At 45.6% G+C, this 19,365-nt stretch overlaps 1 protein-coding gene across 3 annotated transcripts in view; it reads right to left on the bottom strand.

Annotated features, from left to right (window-relative positions):
• Positions 1-19,365, bottom strand: part of IMPG1 (interphotoreceptor matrix proteoglycan 1) — a 1,628,305-nt gene that overhangs the window by 1,056,075 nt on the left and 552,865 nt on the right. For all 3 annotated transcript variants that reach the window (XM_069235643.1, XM_069235645.1, XM_069235644.1), the window contains exon 4: positions 6,092-6,120. In XM_069235643.1, coding sequence (XP_069091744.1) covers positions 6,092-6,120 — 29 coding nt within the window. The remainder of the gene's footprint in view (positions 1-6,091; positions 6,121-19,365) is intronic.

The following is a 19,365-nucleotide window of genomic DNA, read 5'->3' as shown; positions in this document are numbered from 1 at the left end:
AACCAGAATGGAAAGTAAAGGGAAGCAGCCAAGGCCACACCACAGGCAACCCTTAGGGAATGCGAAACCACGACCACAGGGGTGAACCAGGAACAAGCAAGCACCAACCGGAGCTCGACCCAGAAGAAAAGCAGAAACAGGGCAATAATGCCACTGGAGGCAAGAAGCACAACAGATACCAGAGCCAAGGGACCGACAGGACCCGCACCTCCAATGAACCCCCATGGACAACAGGCACAAGAGGGGAAGCAGACCCTAGAGACAGGAAACAACAGCAGACAGGAAACAACAGGAACCTCCCCCCAGCTCCAACGAACAGATGAAAAGAACAGGAGAGGGACCAGGAAACGAACAGCATCTGAATAACCAAAAAATGCACTGACACTTGGCAGGTCAAGCGCTCCACCAAGGCCGCACCACTCGAGAGAACCCACCACAGCAGGACAAAACCTGTCTGACAGCACGAGCAGTGGAAGGAGGCCCAACCGATAGGACCAACAGGTGCAACAGGATAAAGCCCGGAAGTAGACCTCCCAAGACAAGAAGAGGCAACCATAGCGAGAAACAAGGGCAGGGCCAGAAGCAAACCCCTGCAACAGAAAAAGCCTAAAGAGACACAACACGACCCGCAAAGTCGCCGGACACACCAGGAACAACAATTCAAAAGGCCCAAAGCTACCGAAGAACCCACAAGGGGCGAGGAGAAAACTTGCCAAAAGCTGAAAAAACAGTGTTGGGAACAGGGCTCTGGCCAAGAAACACCTGAGCCAGAGCCCAAAAAGGAGGCACCAACCTTGTATGGGAAACCAAGGGACCGCCAGCCCCAACCAAAGGCAGTGCCGGAAACAGAGACCAACAGGCACCAGGCCAAGGAACCACACCTAGAAAGGAGCCAAGGGACCAAAGAAAGATACAAAAGACACTCTGGAGAAGGAGGAGCACCACCAGTAGAACCTCCACCCCCAAGAACAAATGTGGCAGAGACTGGAGACTGACACAGGGACATCCAATAAAATGTAGCCCGCCAATCCGCCACACCTGGAAGAGCCCCACAGCACACAGGGAAGAACAAGTGGCAGACACCCATCCCGAAAGGGAGGCAGCCAAAAAACAAGCCCAGAGCCGCCAAACTGCAGACCAGGCAAAATAAAACAGAAAGAGCCAACCTGCCAGAAGAAAGGAACCGAACACCACACCCCAAACCAAAGTGGGTAACACCCAAACAGCAGGAGCACACTGAAGAGAAGAACACCTCATGGAAGGGATAGCAAATGACCCCTAAATGACCGGCAAGGAATATGACGCACCATAGATGAGATGGAAGGCCACAGGACCACCACAACCAAAAAGAACATGGCCAGGCTGGGGAACCAGAGAAGCCCAGTTGAAGGTGCCAGCAAGAGCCCCTGCACCAGCCAAAAGCACCAAAATAGGAGGGAGACTAAAGACTGAATGGGAACTACAGCCAGAAATGGCGACTGTCACACCCGGAGGAGAACCCACCCCCACGGCATGAGAGGCAGAGACCATGACCACAAGACGACACCCAGAAAAGTACTTGCACCACAATGGGTGAGAAACAGTGGCCCAGAGCATGACACCACAGTGAACCCCCAAAGCCCCAAGGGAAAAAAGCAGGCAAAGACATGCAGAGACTGTCTGAACAGAACCCCCACTCAGCACCGTGAGGGACCAATAAAATACAACCACAACCGGAAGAAAACAACACAGGGGACTGGAGATACAGGCAGTGCCATACGTGCCCAAAAGGGAAAGGCAGTAGCCTACAAAGCACAAGAGGGGAATGGCCACATACAAACGTGGAACAGAACCCATATACCACAGTAGGTGGGCCTGAAAACATGACAACCCTAGAGACACCACCCCAAATTGCAAGGAAAGTAAAACCTTGACACACTGGCATCCAACAACCGGGGTCAGGAAGGAGAAACAGCACCTGAACAACCTGAGGGAAAGGAGGGCACCCACACCGAGACACCTAGACCCACGTCCAGCAAAGTGGGAGGAACAGGTGCCACGGGCAACAAAAAGGAGGGGAGCAACCCAAGTAACCATTGCAGGAATGTGAAAGGAACGAGATCATGCAGCGCAGACCAACTTGACCCCTGCCCTACCTGCAGAAGTGCCTGAATCGTCACACACAAGGCAAATACCCTGTGCGTCACGGAGCACAACCCTGGAAAACCCAGCCCAAAGTCCTGTGATCGGAACCACCCACCGAGGAGAAGGCAGCCTGAAGCAGTACCCAGGAGACAAGGAAAACGAACAGAAACACCCCAGGGGCAGATCCCTCAACCCATCACAAAAGGGTCTGCTACCACTCGGGGATGAAGGACGAGCAGACACACCTGGAACAGACCCCGCCTCCGCAGCATGAGGGTCGGTGAACATGACCCACACGCCACCGGAGACGCCATTGGTGAAAAAGGCCGAGCCCCTGACCCGACGTCCAGGCAGTGACCACCACCCAAGCTGAAGCATGGCTCCAGGATTATTGCTTTGGTGTTGTTAAATTATAATTTTGTCTTGTCTTTTAAGTAGAGAAAAAACCTGAGACACCGCCAAGCGGCACTTACCCTAGGATCAACCAACCAGGAAGCCGGAAAGCGCACCTCCCGTGCACGTGCCGCAACCACAGCAACTGAAGGAGGAAGTCAGGCAAGCCCCTTCCTTCTTGCTCCATCCGCACAGCTCCCGGTTGCCCAGCTGGCCGGGAGATGGAAAACACCAAACTGCTACCAGCGACCACTGAAACTGACCTGGCAGCCTTCAAGGGAGGGCCCACGAACAGCACCGTACCACCCCAGAGACTTCTGCCCCACAAAGGAGCCCCACGACACAGCAGAAGGAACTCGGACCGCACCAGGGAGGTACAAGGGACCACCATACTTTCCAACAAGGGCCCGTCCAGTGGCCACCGTGAGACAAACAGCGGCGCTACCCCAGTAAGCCCAGCAGACTGGAGGGTAGCGTCCCAGGAACAACCGTTGCCCATGCCCAGCAGGGACCACATCCTCACATCCTCACTCAGTCAGAAGACAGAACAAGCATTTGTAATGCAACAGGTCTCGCATTTCTCCGAGATAGAGCTATAAGCAGTTGTAAACTCCCAACCGGACTTTTCTTGCCTCATTAAATGGAAAAAAAGAGCACGATTGCGCTGCTACAGTTCACTCGTAGTGAAACCTATCGGCAAACGTGCAATTATCTACGTAACCGGCAAAAGTGCAATTAGCTATGTAACTGGATCGATGTCATGCAAAGCGCTCGACTTCTGCCAAGCAAGATCGCGCTGCGAAAAAAGAGAAAAAGTAGTCCACTAACCGGATGGAAAACAGCGAGCCTCGTATGTTTTCAGTACTTGGTCACTGCGCTCGAGGAGGGCTAACCACCGGAAAAGGCATGACGTATGCATGCCTTCCACTACTGAAAGCAAGCAGATTTTAAAAGGCAAGCCCACGAACCAATGAAAGACACTGACGTGACATGGACGGGGCTTTGAGCCCTTTTCTAACTACTACAGCGTCTCGCAAGCGATACACATGTGCAAGCATATGCTAGCGCAGACTCAGCCCTAAAAAAGAACAGGCTGAATGCTGGGTAAGTACAGCTTATGTACTACCAAAGGGAGGGCGTGGGGAGGGGATATCCCAGCATTCCTCATGTTATTTTTTCTGTCGTGGAGATAGTTATCTCCAATTAGTGATGAATGGGACGAGGACTAGAGGGAACCAGGGTAATGAATGCAGGAGGGTCTTTCCAGCCCTCTGGCTGAATCCACTTTCTCACTAAAGAGTGAATGAGGTGCACAGGTGGGGGCCAAAAGAGTAAGCGCCATTTTGTTGCCTGGCAATTGATAGCTCTGCTGAGAATTAGAGTTTGACTAAAAACAACCTGTGAATGTAATCCGTTCTCAATGGGAAAGAATATCTGCGTCCGTTGGTGGTGTGGGGGATAAGGGGTGTCAAACATGAAGGCAGGCGGGGGTGGGGGGTCGTACACGTTAGCAGATTAAGTGTATTTTTCAGGTGCTCAGGGTTAATTGAAAAATACTCCGGGGTGCATCCATGTTTTGCAAAAATTACGTATTGCCGATGAGTGGTGTGGCTGAAGTGATGTTGCTGTGTCACAATGCGGCACAATTGTCACCATTTTTATATGCGATTTTCCTTCTCTTCAGTGGTGTTGAATTCTCTGCTTCTCAAGCTGCCAGAGGCTCAAAACAGGTGTAAATAGAAATGGCATTCAAATCCAATCCCATGATGTTTACCAGCTTTGCTCTGGCTTATTAAGAGCACTCGCATTTTGTTAATTATATTACTGCGTGAAAGAACTAAGCAAATGCAAACTCTCCGCCACATATAGTAAACATGCTAATTATTCCTAGAATTGTATCCACAGCCATGAAAACAGAATTGGAAACTTGTTTTTTTCAATGACGCATAGGAAGAGAAAAACGCAATAGTGCGACTGTGGAGATCCATGCCACTTTCGTTCGCTTTAAACGTTCATGCATGGTACAATTAAGTAAGGAACATAACATAATATTGAGGGTGATATATTTGTAGGCTGGTATAGTAAAGTGTAATATTTATCGAACCACTTGAATCAGGACTTGACACTGTACGCCCTTCTGATTTCTGAATAGGATGTTATGCAGGGGCGTAGCTCCAGTGGAGGTGTTTCTGGGTGTTGCACCCACTAAAAATGTATTGTGTACTAAATAGTTGTGTACGAGTGCTTTTCGTTGGATATTGTGAAGTGTCTGTCAGATTTCACCGGTGACTTTTACATTGCCTGACTGACAGAAACACATACACACTCTCCTATGTTTTGAAGGCCGTAAAAATGCTGATTAGTTTGATAAATGTTGCGTTTTAAGTACCCCTAAAAATCTGCACTTCTCCTTCATTCGACCACTGCCCCGGCCTTAACCCCACTTCACACCCTGCATCTCACATATTATGTTTTAACTAGATGACCTAACATAACTGTAGGGAAATCCGAAGCTGCCCTTCCCTCAATCTTAGTGACCAAGCTACGCCCCTCATGGTATGTTTTGTGCAAACGCAGTCATCTTGTAAGGGTCTTAGGTTGTTGCTTCCTCATGTGGCTCAGGTACATTTGAGATTATCCTCTCTATTCCCCGTTTGGATCAGCATTACACACTAACCGTGATTTGCTGTATTATAACGGAACACGTTGGCTTTTCACGACTTAGAGGAGCGCATAGTATGATTTCTGTCTCTTAATGAATCTCTTTGTTAGTAGCTGAAAGCCGCCATTTCGTATTTTACTTCTAAGCTTAAGTACGCATCCACTTCTAGGATAGTCACCAATGATTGGTCCTCGCCCCTCCGTTTTTTCCTTCCGTCTCTTTCTCTTGCTACATCCCTCCCTTTCCTTCTGTTTCCCATTCCCTCCCCACTTGGTAGTCAGCCAAGTAGCTGCAATGCCGATGGATACTGCAGAATGCGATTCTCAAAGAAGAAACAGGCTCTTGCATTTCCTTTTAAAGATGTATAATTGTACTGCCTAGGGACCCTAATGCACCCTGGTAATATGAACCTTATTCGTGTCATTTGGTATTGTTCGAAATCAAAACCTACGTGCAAATATTTGTTGCCTTGGTATTCAGCCTCTGGGAGATTGATGGCTTAGTTGAAGCCTCATTGAATAGAGTTCATGCTAGGCTATGACAGTGTGGTAGGAAACTCCTGTCACTTTGCTGATCTCTTCACTCATGTGGTGCGAAGAATAATCGGAACTCTCTTCTAAAGTAATGCCTTTGTCAGAAAAGGCTCAAAAAGTAGGTAGTGTATTCATACCTTCAAGGTTGATCGCCTGTAAGACTAACGATGTTCTAGGTACAATTTGGCATGAGACATAACCTGAGTGCCTCTTAAAAAGACCAGTGCAGGGTTGGGGGTAAACGCGGGGCTCTAGGCATAAAATGCATTTGCTTTCATTTTCAATGTCATAATTTCCAACAATGCACACAAAGATTTTTCATCCACATAGACGCTTCAAGATGCGCGCTCGACATTTAGCTATAGTTTTTTTTACCTACCTTTCTTCGAAGCTCCTCTCTTTCACTCTCTGCAAAAGGGAAAAAAAAGGTATTCAGTGTTTTGTTAATAAAAACATGCGTTGCAAATTTGGTTTTAGTTTGCTTTTTACTAATACTGAACTTTTGTATACCGTTTAATGTAAATTATGATAATAAGTAACGCCCAATTTGAAATTAGGAATGCGAATATGAAATGATGCATCCGCACATTTACTATGAAAACATAAATAAAAGGAAAGGAACACCATCCTGATTACGTAGTTTTTTTTTTATCAACTTGGGGCTCGTATTCTTAACGATGGGAAAATCGGTTATTGCCTTGTAAAAGTTTTACTGCGGAGGAGCTCAAGTCAGTGCACGCTGCTGTCCTCTGAAAACATGGCGGTCGGAACAACAGCGTGATAAAAGGTTTATATCAGGCAGCTCCATTTACTGCTGCCCATTAAGAGAGGAACAATCTTTTGTTTATACCCCAATAGAGACACTATATAGTTCGAATTTTACGGCTGCCACTCCTGAGAGGTTTTAGCTTATAAAGGCTAAAGAAATGCACAATCGGTTTGATGAGAGTGGGACAACCAACGTGTCCAGATACTCATAAAGAGATACCAAGGAGATGCAAATGAGGAAGGGTGCATGCAGTTCAGGGCACTCAGGACGGAAACGAAACAAGAAAATACCGCAAGAATAAAAGCAACGGCTTTTAGTTATGGTAGTAAAAAATGTGTCATTTAAACCAAAGTACATTAAAGGCAAAGAATGTTTGCGAACAAGGCAGCACCTCCAGGCCATAAGGCAGCTTTAGTTCATTTCTACAAGGAGTGCGAAAATGTTAAACTTTACTCATACAATCGGACAATGGAGGAAAGCCTAGCTTTTATTCCAGAGATAGTTACATTTGCTGACTGTGCCAGAGGCACAATTTCCCATCACTCCTGTCTTATTTATTACAACATGACGCTTCGCGAACATGCAGCAGCTGCAGAGACTGTTTCCCGTGCTGTCACCCAGGGCTGTCAGCCGTGAGCGACAGAAGAAGCGCGGCATCGATGAGCCACTTACTTGCTGTTGCTTCTTGTCAGAAGTCCCCTGAGTTTTGGCATAAGGGAAAGCATATATCCCTAGCCAGGAAAATGTAAATCGTATCTCAAGAGCATCCTGCTCGAGACAGTACATGGCAGAAGAAAGGTTGCTACTGCAACACAGCACCCCTTTTTGCTGCTTTAAAAAAAAATGCTTTGCAGTTACCAAGCTTCAGACAGTCTTAACATCTGCTACCACAGGGGTGCAAGTAGACCTGACTTCCGTGGAGCTGGGCGCTAGTATTTTGAATGATGGGGACTGAGCCATCTTCAGAGGCAGAGTTACAATTATTTGTGGGTACTCCGTGCACTGTTCTCTTACATTGTGTAATGAGATGTATTTTTCAATATGTAGAGTGTATTTAATTTTACAGTGTACTACACCAATAAGATTGGTCTCAACATAAGAAATTACATATTTTGCAGAGGGGTTAGGATTCTTACTCAAAATATTTTTACCCAATGACACAGTAGTAGGAGGGGATACCTTTCCTCATCAACTGGAAAGTGACAGTTGTCCCACCCCCGGAAGTGACGTCACTTCAGTTACTGGGACTTCCGGTGACCCTGAGAGCCCGCCCCGGAACTGACATAGGTGTAGAGGTGTCACGTGGTGTGTGTTAAGAAAACAGGCACACGTCTTTCGTTTAGTCCAATTGGTATAATGAGTTTCTTTAATCCACTTGAAATTTCTTTGTAACTCCACATGCAGCCTAGGCAACCCGTGTTTCGTCCGGGACAATCACCCAATGACTTTCTCAAGGCTTGTCAAGGCTTATATATGAATTTCCTTCAATTATTTATTCCCGTAAGTTAAAGTCAGATGAGGTGCTAAGGCTTTCAATTGGGTTCCCCTTCGTTAGGAGGATCCAAACTAGAATGTCTTGTATGAAAATCAGAAAACGTTCGGTCTCTTGATTATTTTTGAACTTGCATGCTGGGAGTCGCGTAACCATTCGCGAGTACGCTAGCATGTCAATAGTTCTCAATGAGTACGCTAGCCTGTCAATAGTTCTCAACAACGCGAGTTCGCCATCATGCGTGGGAACCCTCAGAGAACTCGTATAGTCTCTGTATTATATTGTAAATGTAATTTTTTTTTTATTTTTTATCTTGAGATCCCCCAGGGGGCAAGTGACTCCAGGGGTAGCGACCCAGAAGGTGGATGGGAACGTTAAAAACACTGTCCGCAAGAGGAAGACCCCAGAGTCTAAGGGCGGCCTGCCTATTAAGAATGGTCCCTCACGCCGGAAAACCCCAGGTGAGTTTTTAGAAACTGTAGAGCCAGATGAATACAACCCCTAGTGTGTCTCAAACCTCTTTCACCCCAACGGTATAGCGGCTATAACAACCCCTAATATGTATTTTGCTATCTTTACATCCTAGAGTCATCACATAAGAGCTCTGGAGGAGTCGGTCATCAGACTAAACGGTTGAAGTCATCTTTAAAGGTCAACAATGGGGCCGTTCAAAACCCCATGGCGCCATCCGTATTCGTGAACAACGTAGGGCCCCAGGACCTACCATGCAACGGTTCTACAGACATCGATCATGAACCAGGTACAGCTCTTAACTACACCACATCATCAGTCATAAAGGGTATGTCCAGTACCGCCAACACTTCTACAGCACCTGCCTCCGGGCAGTGGCTTGGACATTCTGACATTGTCATGCTTACAACCCCAGACACATAGCAACTTGTACCTTGTGGAACCTCTGGAGGGGCCCATAAGCACTACATCAATCCTAAAATAAATCACCTATCCTTAAAGAATCTTATGAAGAAGTTGCAGACCCCTGGCTATAGGCCTTGCCTTTAGACCTGTCTTTTAAAAAAGTTGTTAAGGCTCAGACTACACCACCAGACCCCCAACATTCTAAATGTTCAACGCAGACAGAGTCTAATATGGGAGGGCCTGTCAGTGACCTACCACCAACAAGGAGTGTAACGTTCCATCATAGTCTTTGGGACACAGACTTGGAAAATGAGCACCACATAGAGGATCCTTATTTCCATTGTATAGGACTTCTTAAGGCGCTATCTGGTGCTGCAGCGGGTTCTGAAGCCACAGCAGTGCCCCATGACACTTCTAATGTGTCCCCGTCAAGGTTGCAGTCAACAGGATTACAATCATCATCACCCATCCACAGCACTTCCTGTGCATCTGAGGCCGTGAGTTATTACGATAAGTATTTAACCTCCCCATGTCTGATGTCACCAGTTACACCACCGGGGGGCGTACGACCCCACCAGCCCTACACCAAGTGCCTGCGCACAGCGGTCTTCACCATCCTCCTTAATATACCACGCCGGCAATTTAGGATGTAGTAGATCACAAAATCACAGTTTTGGAACACCATCTAGCGACGATCAGGCCTCTCAAACCCTGGGGTGTTCACATTGGAACCCCTGTTTTTCCGTCCTGCGCCAGTCCGTCCACTCAGAAAGGGGGTCATAATGTAAACCATGGTCCTATAGCTGGGGCTGCTCAGGGAGCTGTCAATCATAAATATAGGGCCTGATTACAACTTTGGTGGAGGGGGTTAATCCGTCCCAAATGTGACGGATATCCTGCCCGCCGTATTAGAAGTCCATTATACCTATGGAATTCGTAATACGGTGGGCGGGATATCCATCACATTTGAGAAGGATTAACCCCCTCCGCAAAAGTTGTAATCAGGCCCATAATGTCTCAAATAATGACCCAGAAACCCGCCCTATGGACTGTGCTAGAGTCCTGGACACCTATATAAAAGAAATACATCAGTCTGTTAGACAGTTAAAATTCAGACTCCGTCTAAAGACTTTAAAACTGGGTAAGAACGGTTACAATACTGGTGCCTCCAGAGCTACCATGAGGGCCTTAATACAGCAGTTGGCCCAGTGTAGAAGTGAGGTGGTCCAATCTTGCGATTCAGCAGTTGCGGACATAAGTAACATATCTGCGTGACTATGCATGCAGACCGACCTAGGGACTGTAAGACCCGCATTTACTATTACTAATGTCCTTGGGTCTAAATATAAAAAGAAGACCCAGTATGTACTCAGTAAAGCTCTAAGCGTTTTACGAGCGCTAAAAACTCAAAAGCAGTGTGAGCCAACCCCTAACGGTTTAAAACTCGTAAAAATAGAACCCTCAACACTCAAAACACTTCCCATAAGGCCTCAAAATATAAAGTTAGGAGAGGCTACGGGCATTTACAGGTCCTCAGGGGTTAAAGTTCAGAGCCGGCTCAACCCAAAACAATCGGAAGGATCACCTCCCTTATTAGGTGAAAGGTCAGGGTCACCACTTGTAAACATCCCAAATGATGTTCAGATAGGCTGTGACCGGCTGCCAAAAACCAATTGGGCCTGTAAGAAACAGAAGTGGTCTAGTAGCGCTAGAAACTGCAAGCTTTTAATAAGGAAATTAAAGAAAGCCAGACTAAACGTTACAAGGAGGTATAAAAACACACCTGCAGCTAACCTTAGTCAACTACCTGCGGATGATACCCTGGGGTGCCCTCCAACCACCGGCTATTCTCATGCTGAGGCTTCAGAACAGGTGTTTTTGGAAAGTGTGAGAAGGTATAGTCATACTGTAGAGCAGGTTAACGCTACAGAGCACTATGAGGAGTTTAGGTTTGTTAACCTTGACCGCCTAAACTCCTCCGATCATGGTGTTATAACTATACACAAGGCCGTGCAAACGCTCATAGAATGATTGTTACACGATGTGGGGCCTAACGATTTCTTTCAGATGTGTTTTCAGGGGCAGGGTCTCAATGTTCCTCTGTTCACCAGATGGTCATCTCAAGATGTGTTTGATGCTGTGACGTTTCTAGGAAACCTGTCTAAGCTTTTACAGAGCAAGGCTGAATTACTGGCATACGGGACCTTTAGAATCATCACCCTTGTTGTTAGGGGACATGAGAACGGTGCTTCCAGAACCTTGAAGAGTGTCATGTATAGTAAAATCATTGGTAAAAAATGTCACTGGTTGCTCGACTTTAACACCAAAGCTACCAATATGTGTCTGGTGGCAAGCATTGCAGGTTTGTTGGGGGACCGGGCCACCCCAGACAACGTCAGTATGTCTATGGCGGTTGCAGACCATGAGGCGCTTCAACTAACACCAGACAGACTGGTTGGTTTTGGTGATCTGGGCCTTTTTGAGAACCTTTTTGCCGTTGTGGTAAAAGTTCTATACCACAGTGGTTCTTGGAAGTACTTCACAACCAATGAATGTGTCAAAAACAAGACTGTTTATGTGCTACATCATGAAAACCACTTTTCCGGTATCTTGAACCTGAAGGGTTTTCTAGCAGCCAAGTATGTGTGCGAACAATGCGACCACATATACAACAACCGGACCAGACACCAGTGTGAAATGCACTGTAAAATGTGTCAGAGGGACGGGTGTGTCGCCAGTGACGCTCAGAAGGTGAACTGTTCAACGTGCAAGATGTTCTGTCGATCGCAAGTCTGCTTGAACGTACACATAAACCTCGCACAGTGCATCCGTAAATCAGACTGTGGGGCTTGAGGTCGTTACAAGGCCGAAGACTACGATTGTAAAGGTATGCAATGTCCCGGGTGTAAAGTGTATTTTATAGCCGGGATGGCTCACGAATGTTACATGCTCGTAGGATTCCCCCAGAAAAGAACAGAAGACTATATTGTATTCGATATAGAGTGTACGCAGGAGACGGGTGTGCACCAGCCTAACTATATTTATGCCCATCATCTAACATCCGATGAAAACTGGGAATTTGAAGGCCGGTCATGCGTGAATGATTTCCTCAACACGTTCATGCAACCGAAATACTATGAGTATAAAATGCTAGCGCACAACTCAAAAGCGTACAATTCGTTCTTTATTCTCCGGGACCTGATTCGTAAAAAGTTGGCTGTGGACCTGATCACCCAGGGTTCCAAACTGATGGTGTTAAAGGTTGTGCCTTTTGAAATTAGATTCATAGACACCTTGAATTTTTTGCACATGAAGTTGAGGAAGTTTCCAAAAGCCTTTGGTTTTGAAGGCTGTAAAGGTTATTTCCCTCACTTTTTTAACACGTGGGCTAGTCAGAATTACGGAGGTCCTATGCCTCCGCCCAACAGTTACGGCGTTGAGTACATGATGCCATCTGACAAACAGAGCTTTCTACAATGGTACGATGAAAACCATGAAAATTGGTTTCATTTTCAAACAGAGTTGAAAGCTTACTGTAAGACAGATTTCATGATCTTGCGAAAAGCGCGCAACCTTTTCAGAGACGTTGCTGTGGAGATGACAAAACGGGTTAGGATTATTAAAACCAAATCCCGCAAGAGAAAAAAAATAATTGAATACCTAGACCCATTTAGGAACATTACTCTGGCTTCAATGTGCATGTCTATTTATCAGCACATGTTTTTAAAACCTGAAACCATAGCTCTAGTACCACCCGACCTCTATAACGGTAAACAGAAACGTTACTCCACCCTGTCTATTCAGTGGCTCATGTACGTCTCGGAGAAAGAGAACATCTTCATTCAACATGCTTTCCGGGGCAGTGAATACAGTCTGGGCTGTTACTACCTAGACGGGTATGCGCTAATTAACGGGGTGCCAACCGCCTTTGAGTTCAATGGTTGTGTTTATCATGGTTGTCCGCGTTGTTACAAGCCCCATGAGTTTAATAGACTTCAGGGCACCACATTTGAACATCTGCACCGTCGTACTCTGGCCAAGGCGCAGTATATTGAAAACTGAGGTTTTGCTATGAGAACCCTCTGGGAGCATGAGGGGTTAGACGAGTTAGCAAAAGATGCTAAACTGGGCACTTTTATTAAGAGTCAACAGTTACCAGCACCTTTGGAACCCCACGATGCCTTATTCGGCGGTTGTACAGATGCCATACAACTGTACTGTGTTGCTGGTGAGGGTGAGAATATACACTAATATGACTTCATCAGCCTGTATCCATTTGTGAACAAAGTGAAGTTGTACCCAGTGGGGCATCCTAGGATCATATATAGGAACTTTAAGCCCCTCAACGAGTACTTTGGGCTCGTTAAGTGTCAAATTCACCCTCCACGGAAGCTTTACTTCCCAGTACTTCCGTAGAGAGTCGACGGCAAGCTAATGTTCCCCCTATGTCACACATGCGCTAAAAGTAAAAAGTAAACGTAAACAGTAAACAGACATAGACATAGTGATGAGCAAAGGCTGCTGGAGGGGCCATGGTGTACCATCGAGGTACAAGTGGCCCTCGAGAAAGGGTACCGCCTCGGTTAAATACTGGAGATTTGGCACTTTCCCCACACCACAACTCGACTCTTTTCTTAGTACATCAACTTGTTTCTCAAAGACAAACAGGAGGCATCGGGGTATCCCGACTGGTGCATCGATGAACCCTCAAAGCAAAAGTATATTGCTGATTACCATGCTCACGATGGCATTATGTTGAGACCTGAGTTCATCAAGGTTAACCCCGCCAGACGCCAGCTGGCCAAGCTCTGTCTTAATTCCTTGTGGGGAAAATTCGCACAGCGTACCAATCTGTCAAACACATCCATTGTCACAGACCCAGACGAGTTTTAAAGTATCTATTTGCCCCATCTTAGGACGTGTCCAGTTGTGAATTTATAGACGATGAGACGGCTGTTCTATGCTGGAAATACGCCAAAGAGTACCCCACATCTTGTAACAATATAAACATCTTCAAAGCGTGCTTCACAACCGCTCAGGCTCACCTAGAGCTTTACAGACTGTTGGATAAGCTCCAGGATCGATGTTTGTACCATGACACAGACTCCGTTATTTTTGTTAGTAAAGAGGGTGATGAAGAGCCGCCGTTGAGTGATTATATAGGGGATTTGACCAGCGAACTCGAAAAGGATGATTACATACTCAAATACACTTCCTCAGGGCCCAAGACCTACAGTTACAAAACCTCTAACAACAGGGTCTGCATGAAGGTCAAAGGCATCACTTTAAACGTCAACAATACAGTTAAAATACATTTTGACTGTCTGAAGGGGCTGGTGCATGAGTACTATCCATCGAGCGATCATGAAAATAGCACAGCAATAGTCGTAAACCACCCAAGCATAGTCAGGTCCAAAAAGAGGTGGGAAATTACAACACAACCGCTGTATAAAACACTGTGCGTAGTGTTTGATAAACGGGTCCTTGCTGAGGACTACAAAACACTACCGTGCAGTTATTAAAAACAGAGTGGCGACTCCAACCGCTATGGACACCAGGCTGCAACACCCATTCTCATGCATTCTAGGCGGCCCCTCAAATAGCAGTAAAAGTTATTTTATAAAGAAACTGCTAAAAATCCTCCCGGTGTTTTATCTCAGACCCCTAACAACATTGTATGGCTTTATTCATGCTGGCAAGATCTTTACACGGAACTCTCCCTAAAGTTCCCACACATCAGATTTATAGAAGACATCCCCAATAACCTCAATGACGACGACTTGTTACCTAAACAACTTGTAAACATGGTCGTTGTGGACGATCTCATGCATGAAAGAGGGGACCACCCCGAGATCGAGAGAGCTTTACTCCATATTCACATCATTGTAATCTGAGCATATGCTACATCGTGCAGAACTTGTTTTACAGGGGCAAAAGCAGTCGTTCTATAACTCTCAATGCCTCATACTTGGTCTTATTTAAAAACCCTGCGACAAGCTACAGATAGCAATTATAGCTAAAGAGATTTACCCCGGAAACACGCAATTTTTCATGGAAGCATTTAACGACGCCACCGTAAAACCCCATGGCTACTTACTGGTAAATTTAAAACCCAACACTCTAGAAGACTACAGACTATGCACCGGTATTTCCCCCCTGGACTTCTCAGTCGATTACACGCCTAAAACAGTCCCCAAAGCTTATAAAAAGATCCCTTAAGAAGACTTTTATAACATTTACACTCTAAACCTTGTAATATAAGGTCACCACAATGTCTGCACGGCTACTGCAAAATTTAGACCACCTAAAAATGGCAGTCACAACAAGCCCCATGAAAAGAAAGCTATCCTATGCACTGCTTCAGATGATTTAGTGGTGGCCATTTCAGAAATAGCCCTAAACACCCTAAAAGGTAATGTTCCGATATCAATGAGCCAGTTCCGTGTGCTGAAGAAGAAGCGGCACATTATTAAGAAGCTCAGCAATAAAAGGGCGTCACTCCTTTCTAAAAGGAAACTGGTCAAACAGTCTGGAGGTTTTATAGGTTTGCTGCTGGGTATTGCTATACCCTTCATAACAGGTCCCCTGTCAAGGTCTTGATGGAGCACTCCCAAAAAATGTACCTTGTGCCTCGCCATCAGTTGGAATAGCTGGGCCCGTCGACCGCCAACGTTTGGGACATCCGCAGAAACGTGACACAGCGTCTCGATGCAGAAATCTAAACCATTTTGAACCAAACTGATTGAAAACTAAACGACAAAGCGGGGCTTTACTCAGGAGCCCTTCAAAACGTTTTACAGTATTACAAGCAGCTGAACGCTGAAAAAACAAACTAGCTCTGTACGCACCCGCCGAGGAACAGCCGGCAGCAGACCCAGTAGCACTTCAAGACTATGGATCATCACCCACCACGGACGCCTTTGTTGCAGACCTTTTAAAAAATATAAGTCAGAAGAAGTATAGAGGGGCTGCTCAAATGTAACTCAGTAAAATGGCTGCTACTAAAGATTTGACCTCTTGGAACGACAGGGGTGAATTCGTTTACAAGGGACAGCCGGTTGCTGGATCACACATGTACGATCTGGTCAGAGGTCTCACGCACAGTAAAACCCTGTCGACACAAGACGCTCTTAGAGGTTGGGAGCAGTTCCTAAGCGCCGTTGCGGAACTCAACATCCACTCCACGATCATCGGTAACGCCGACCATCGGCGAAGGCTTGAAAGTTTGAAAGATCCCACCTGCCGACGTCGCTTTTCTTTCCTCAGCTAACACCGTCTAGGAGCAGCGACGCTCTACAACTGTCGCCTAAAAAGAGACTGTTCAAAATAAACACATGGTTACCAATCTAATGTAATCCTGAAATTTGAACCATTGTACAGTTTTGTTAAAAGGTTCACATGACGAAAGATTTTTACTTCATTAATTTGTTTACCCGTGTTCATGTTTGTGGTGAAAACTGTTTCTAATAAACACTTTTAACATTTCATCAGTAGTCCAACATCTTTTTTTTAATTGTTTTAAAATGTGTGGTGGGGGAATAAAAATGCATAGTCTGTTTTCATGTTACAATGTTTTTTATTTTAGACAGTCATCAGTACAAATAGAGGCTTTACAAAGCCTTTCACTTTTGACATACACCATATTCTGTTTTAACAATGCTCGACATGGGCCTAGTCTTTTCATTCACATATTTCATAACAATACCATAGTTGTTTACTAGATCAGCGGAATACAGATTTTAAAAATTTCTAAACGTCATACCCTCAGACATTTTACTAATGAAATATATACAGTGTTCCCCACATGTGATGGCTAGAGAATCCTGTACACGCAGCTTGTTATACACAACAGTGGTTGATGCTTTTTTTACATATTTGAACATTGGTTTTGTATAAATGTCATGTCATGGAACTCTGTTAAACTGTCAAACACTATAACCTTGTCTACATTGAGAAACATTGCAGCCCAGTGTGTACCACCCTCATAATGCAGGCCAGTGTTAAAGACTAGCGTGCGGGGTCTATCCGGGCCTAATTTTTCAGGTAGCCCTTCGCTCGGAAATACACCTAAAAAGTATTTCTTAGCGTATCTATCCCTACTTAAGAAGTCACGTATCTCAGTAGTGTCCATTTTATAAGCTTTTAATGATAGTCAAACATAAGTTGTCAGGCGTGATTGACCTGGATAACACTGTTAAATACCGAGAATACAACCATATTCACATTGGTAGCCAATGCCTGTGTAAAACGTATTTCAACTTTTAGATTTTCGTTTTTGATCAGGTTGTAGGGGTCACCATCTTCCATGTCAGGCGTCAGGTCGACCGCAAACAATGTGTAGCCAGCCCCATACCCCTCTCTTGAAACAACGACTCCTGTGTCCCGCAGATGTTTCCCCGTTACTGAGACCAGTCCGAGATATTCCCTGACAAAATTGGATGTTCCAAAACTCGGAGTGAATGGTTTTGCAGGGATAACAGCGCCCTCGTGGACCAAAGTGGCGCAGTTGATATCGTAGTGCTTGAAGTTGAAAGGGTTCGAGGTATAGAGTCCACTAAAAGCTGTGTTGTCCACAAACCCTATGATGATGAGTTTCGGTAACTGGCCCAGAAATAGATTATCTGCTGCGTTAATCTAGTACCGGTGGGGATGCTGACTATCTTCAGAGCCACTCTTTCAATGGCGTACTTTGCATTAGATAGTTGTGAAGCTTCAGCGTGGGCCAGTCTGACACTCAGTGACACTTTCACTCTCTTTACAAACAGACTTGCGACAACATAACCAGTTTATACTGTTCCGCATCGCTGCTGATGAGACAGAATGCGCCCTTGTTGCGGTTGAGTTTGATCTTAAGATCTATACTGTTGATTAGAAGCTTATCTTGGAAGAAAAGGTCTGAATGTATGCGCCCCAGGAGATCAATTTGCCTACTGCGAAGCTGGCTCTTTTTTTAAAACCAGCGTTGGAGCCGTCCAACGCCGTGTCCTCAAAATGTGTTTCAGTATCTTTGTAGAAGAGTTCCGCTGTGTCCAGGGCTTCACGACTGTAATTTAGAAAACTCTCTATGTAGGCCCTGTAGGCGTACATGTTATCACTCTGAGTGGCAAATCGATCGTCCAGGTTAATGTCCACTTGATTAAACATGGTTGCGATGGGGTAGGCGATCGGCGCCACTTTAGCATCATCCTCGACGGTGCCGTTCGCTTTGGTTATTTTACAGTTGATGTGTAACAGAGTGTTGTTGAGATCCAAATACATATCCGTTGACCCTGACACATAAAACTCTATCAGCGCCAGAGGTGTCAGAGTGGCTAGAGGCGATACTTACATGAAAAAACTGTTCTCGATGCTGGTCTGTGTGGGTTTAAGAGAAAACAGAGCTAGCTCTGATTTGGCACATTCACCCGAGGCACAGTGTACGAAGGCCATAATAGCGGCTTAAAAAACATATTTGCACTAGAACACAGTCTCTTCTTATCTTGGAAGATCTCCCAGGTCTTACAAGTCTTCTTTTGTGTGGGCCTTTTGAAGAAGTCCTCTGTTTTTTATAGGACATTGGCGGGCCCCTACGCCTCGAAGCCCTTTGCTTCCTTTTAATACCAGTGCACGCCTTGTACAACAACCCCGCTCCTGCCTGGGGTTGTTTTTTTATGCACTCAGTGACAGTCGACGTTACAGAGCCCACAACGTCATGGGCTATGTTCGTGGCAGCCGTTTTAACGTGAGGTTTTGCAATTTCATATCCCCGTCTCAAGAATGGCATGGCTCTTCTAGCCAAACTCTGAAAGAAGCCCCCCAATCCAGCCCCCTACATAACGGGGGCCCCTTGAAAGTAGATTGGTGGTCCCCCATAAGCGGCCTGAACTCCACAAGAATCCCTGTACATCTAGGGATCCCCGTACATTTTCATAATGACCATTGCGATTGCCTAATAGTCACCGTCACGGCGCAGCCTCAAATGAAGCTTAACAATAACTTTCCAGTATTTAAAGGCCACCGTCTCTGATTGATCATCATAGATCATGATGGTTATAGTGTCAAAAAGTTTTATAGAAATTGCCACGTAGTCAGGTTTGTGATGTTGTATATTAACCATTGTGTTATTTTCGCCATTCACAGGGACCCATCTCAACAAAGGCGAAAAACTATCCCCTATCCTCTGAGTTTCTACTATGTCGCTATATATGTAGAGTGTATAAAATTCGCCGTTAACATCGGAGCACGTAGGGTCTGGATCTACCTGCCTTTTCACATGTTATACGATCCCTAAAACCCTTTGTAATTTACCGGAACAGTTAAACACTGTACTGAGCACCCGGGGCTTTAAGAAACACTTTTCTTCTAACGTTTTCCGACACCAGATGTACATTCGCATACGTTTCAATGCTTCCTATAGATTTGTTGATGGCGACGACCACCGAGGAAACGGTTGGGTAATAGCCATGAGGAAATCCCACATGGATGCTCATAGGGTCCTGCTCACGCTTTATAGTAGATTTAGCCTCGTGCTTTGTAA

This window comes from Pleurodeles waltl, chromosome 5 (assembly GCF_031143425.1).
Source record: "Pleurodeles waltl isolate 20211129_DDA chromosome 5, aPleWal1.hap1.20221129, whole genome shotgun sequence".
Taxonomy (NCBI): Eukaryota; Metazoa; Chordata; class Amphibia; order Caudata; family Salamandridae; genus Pleurodeles; species Pleurodeles waltl.
The sequence above is the reverse complement of the archived record's forward strand: the minus strand, read 5'-3'. Positions and strand labels throughout refer to the sequence as shown.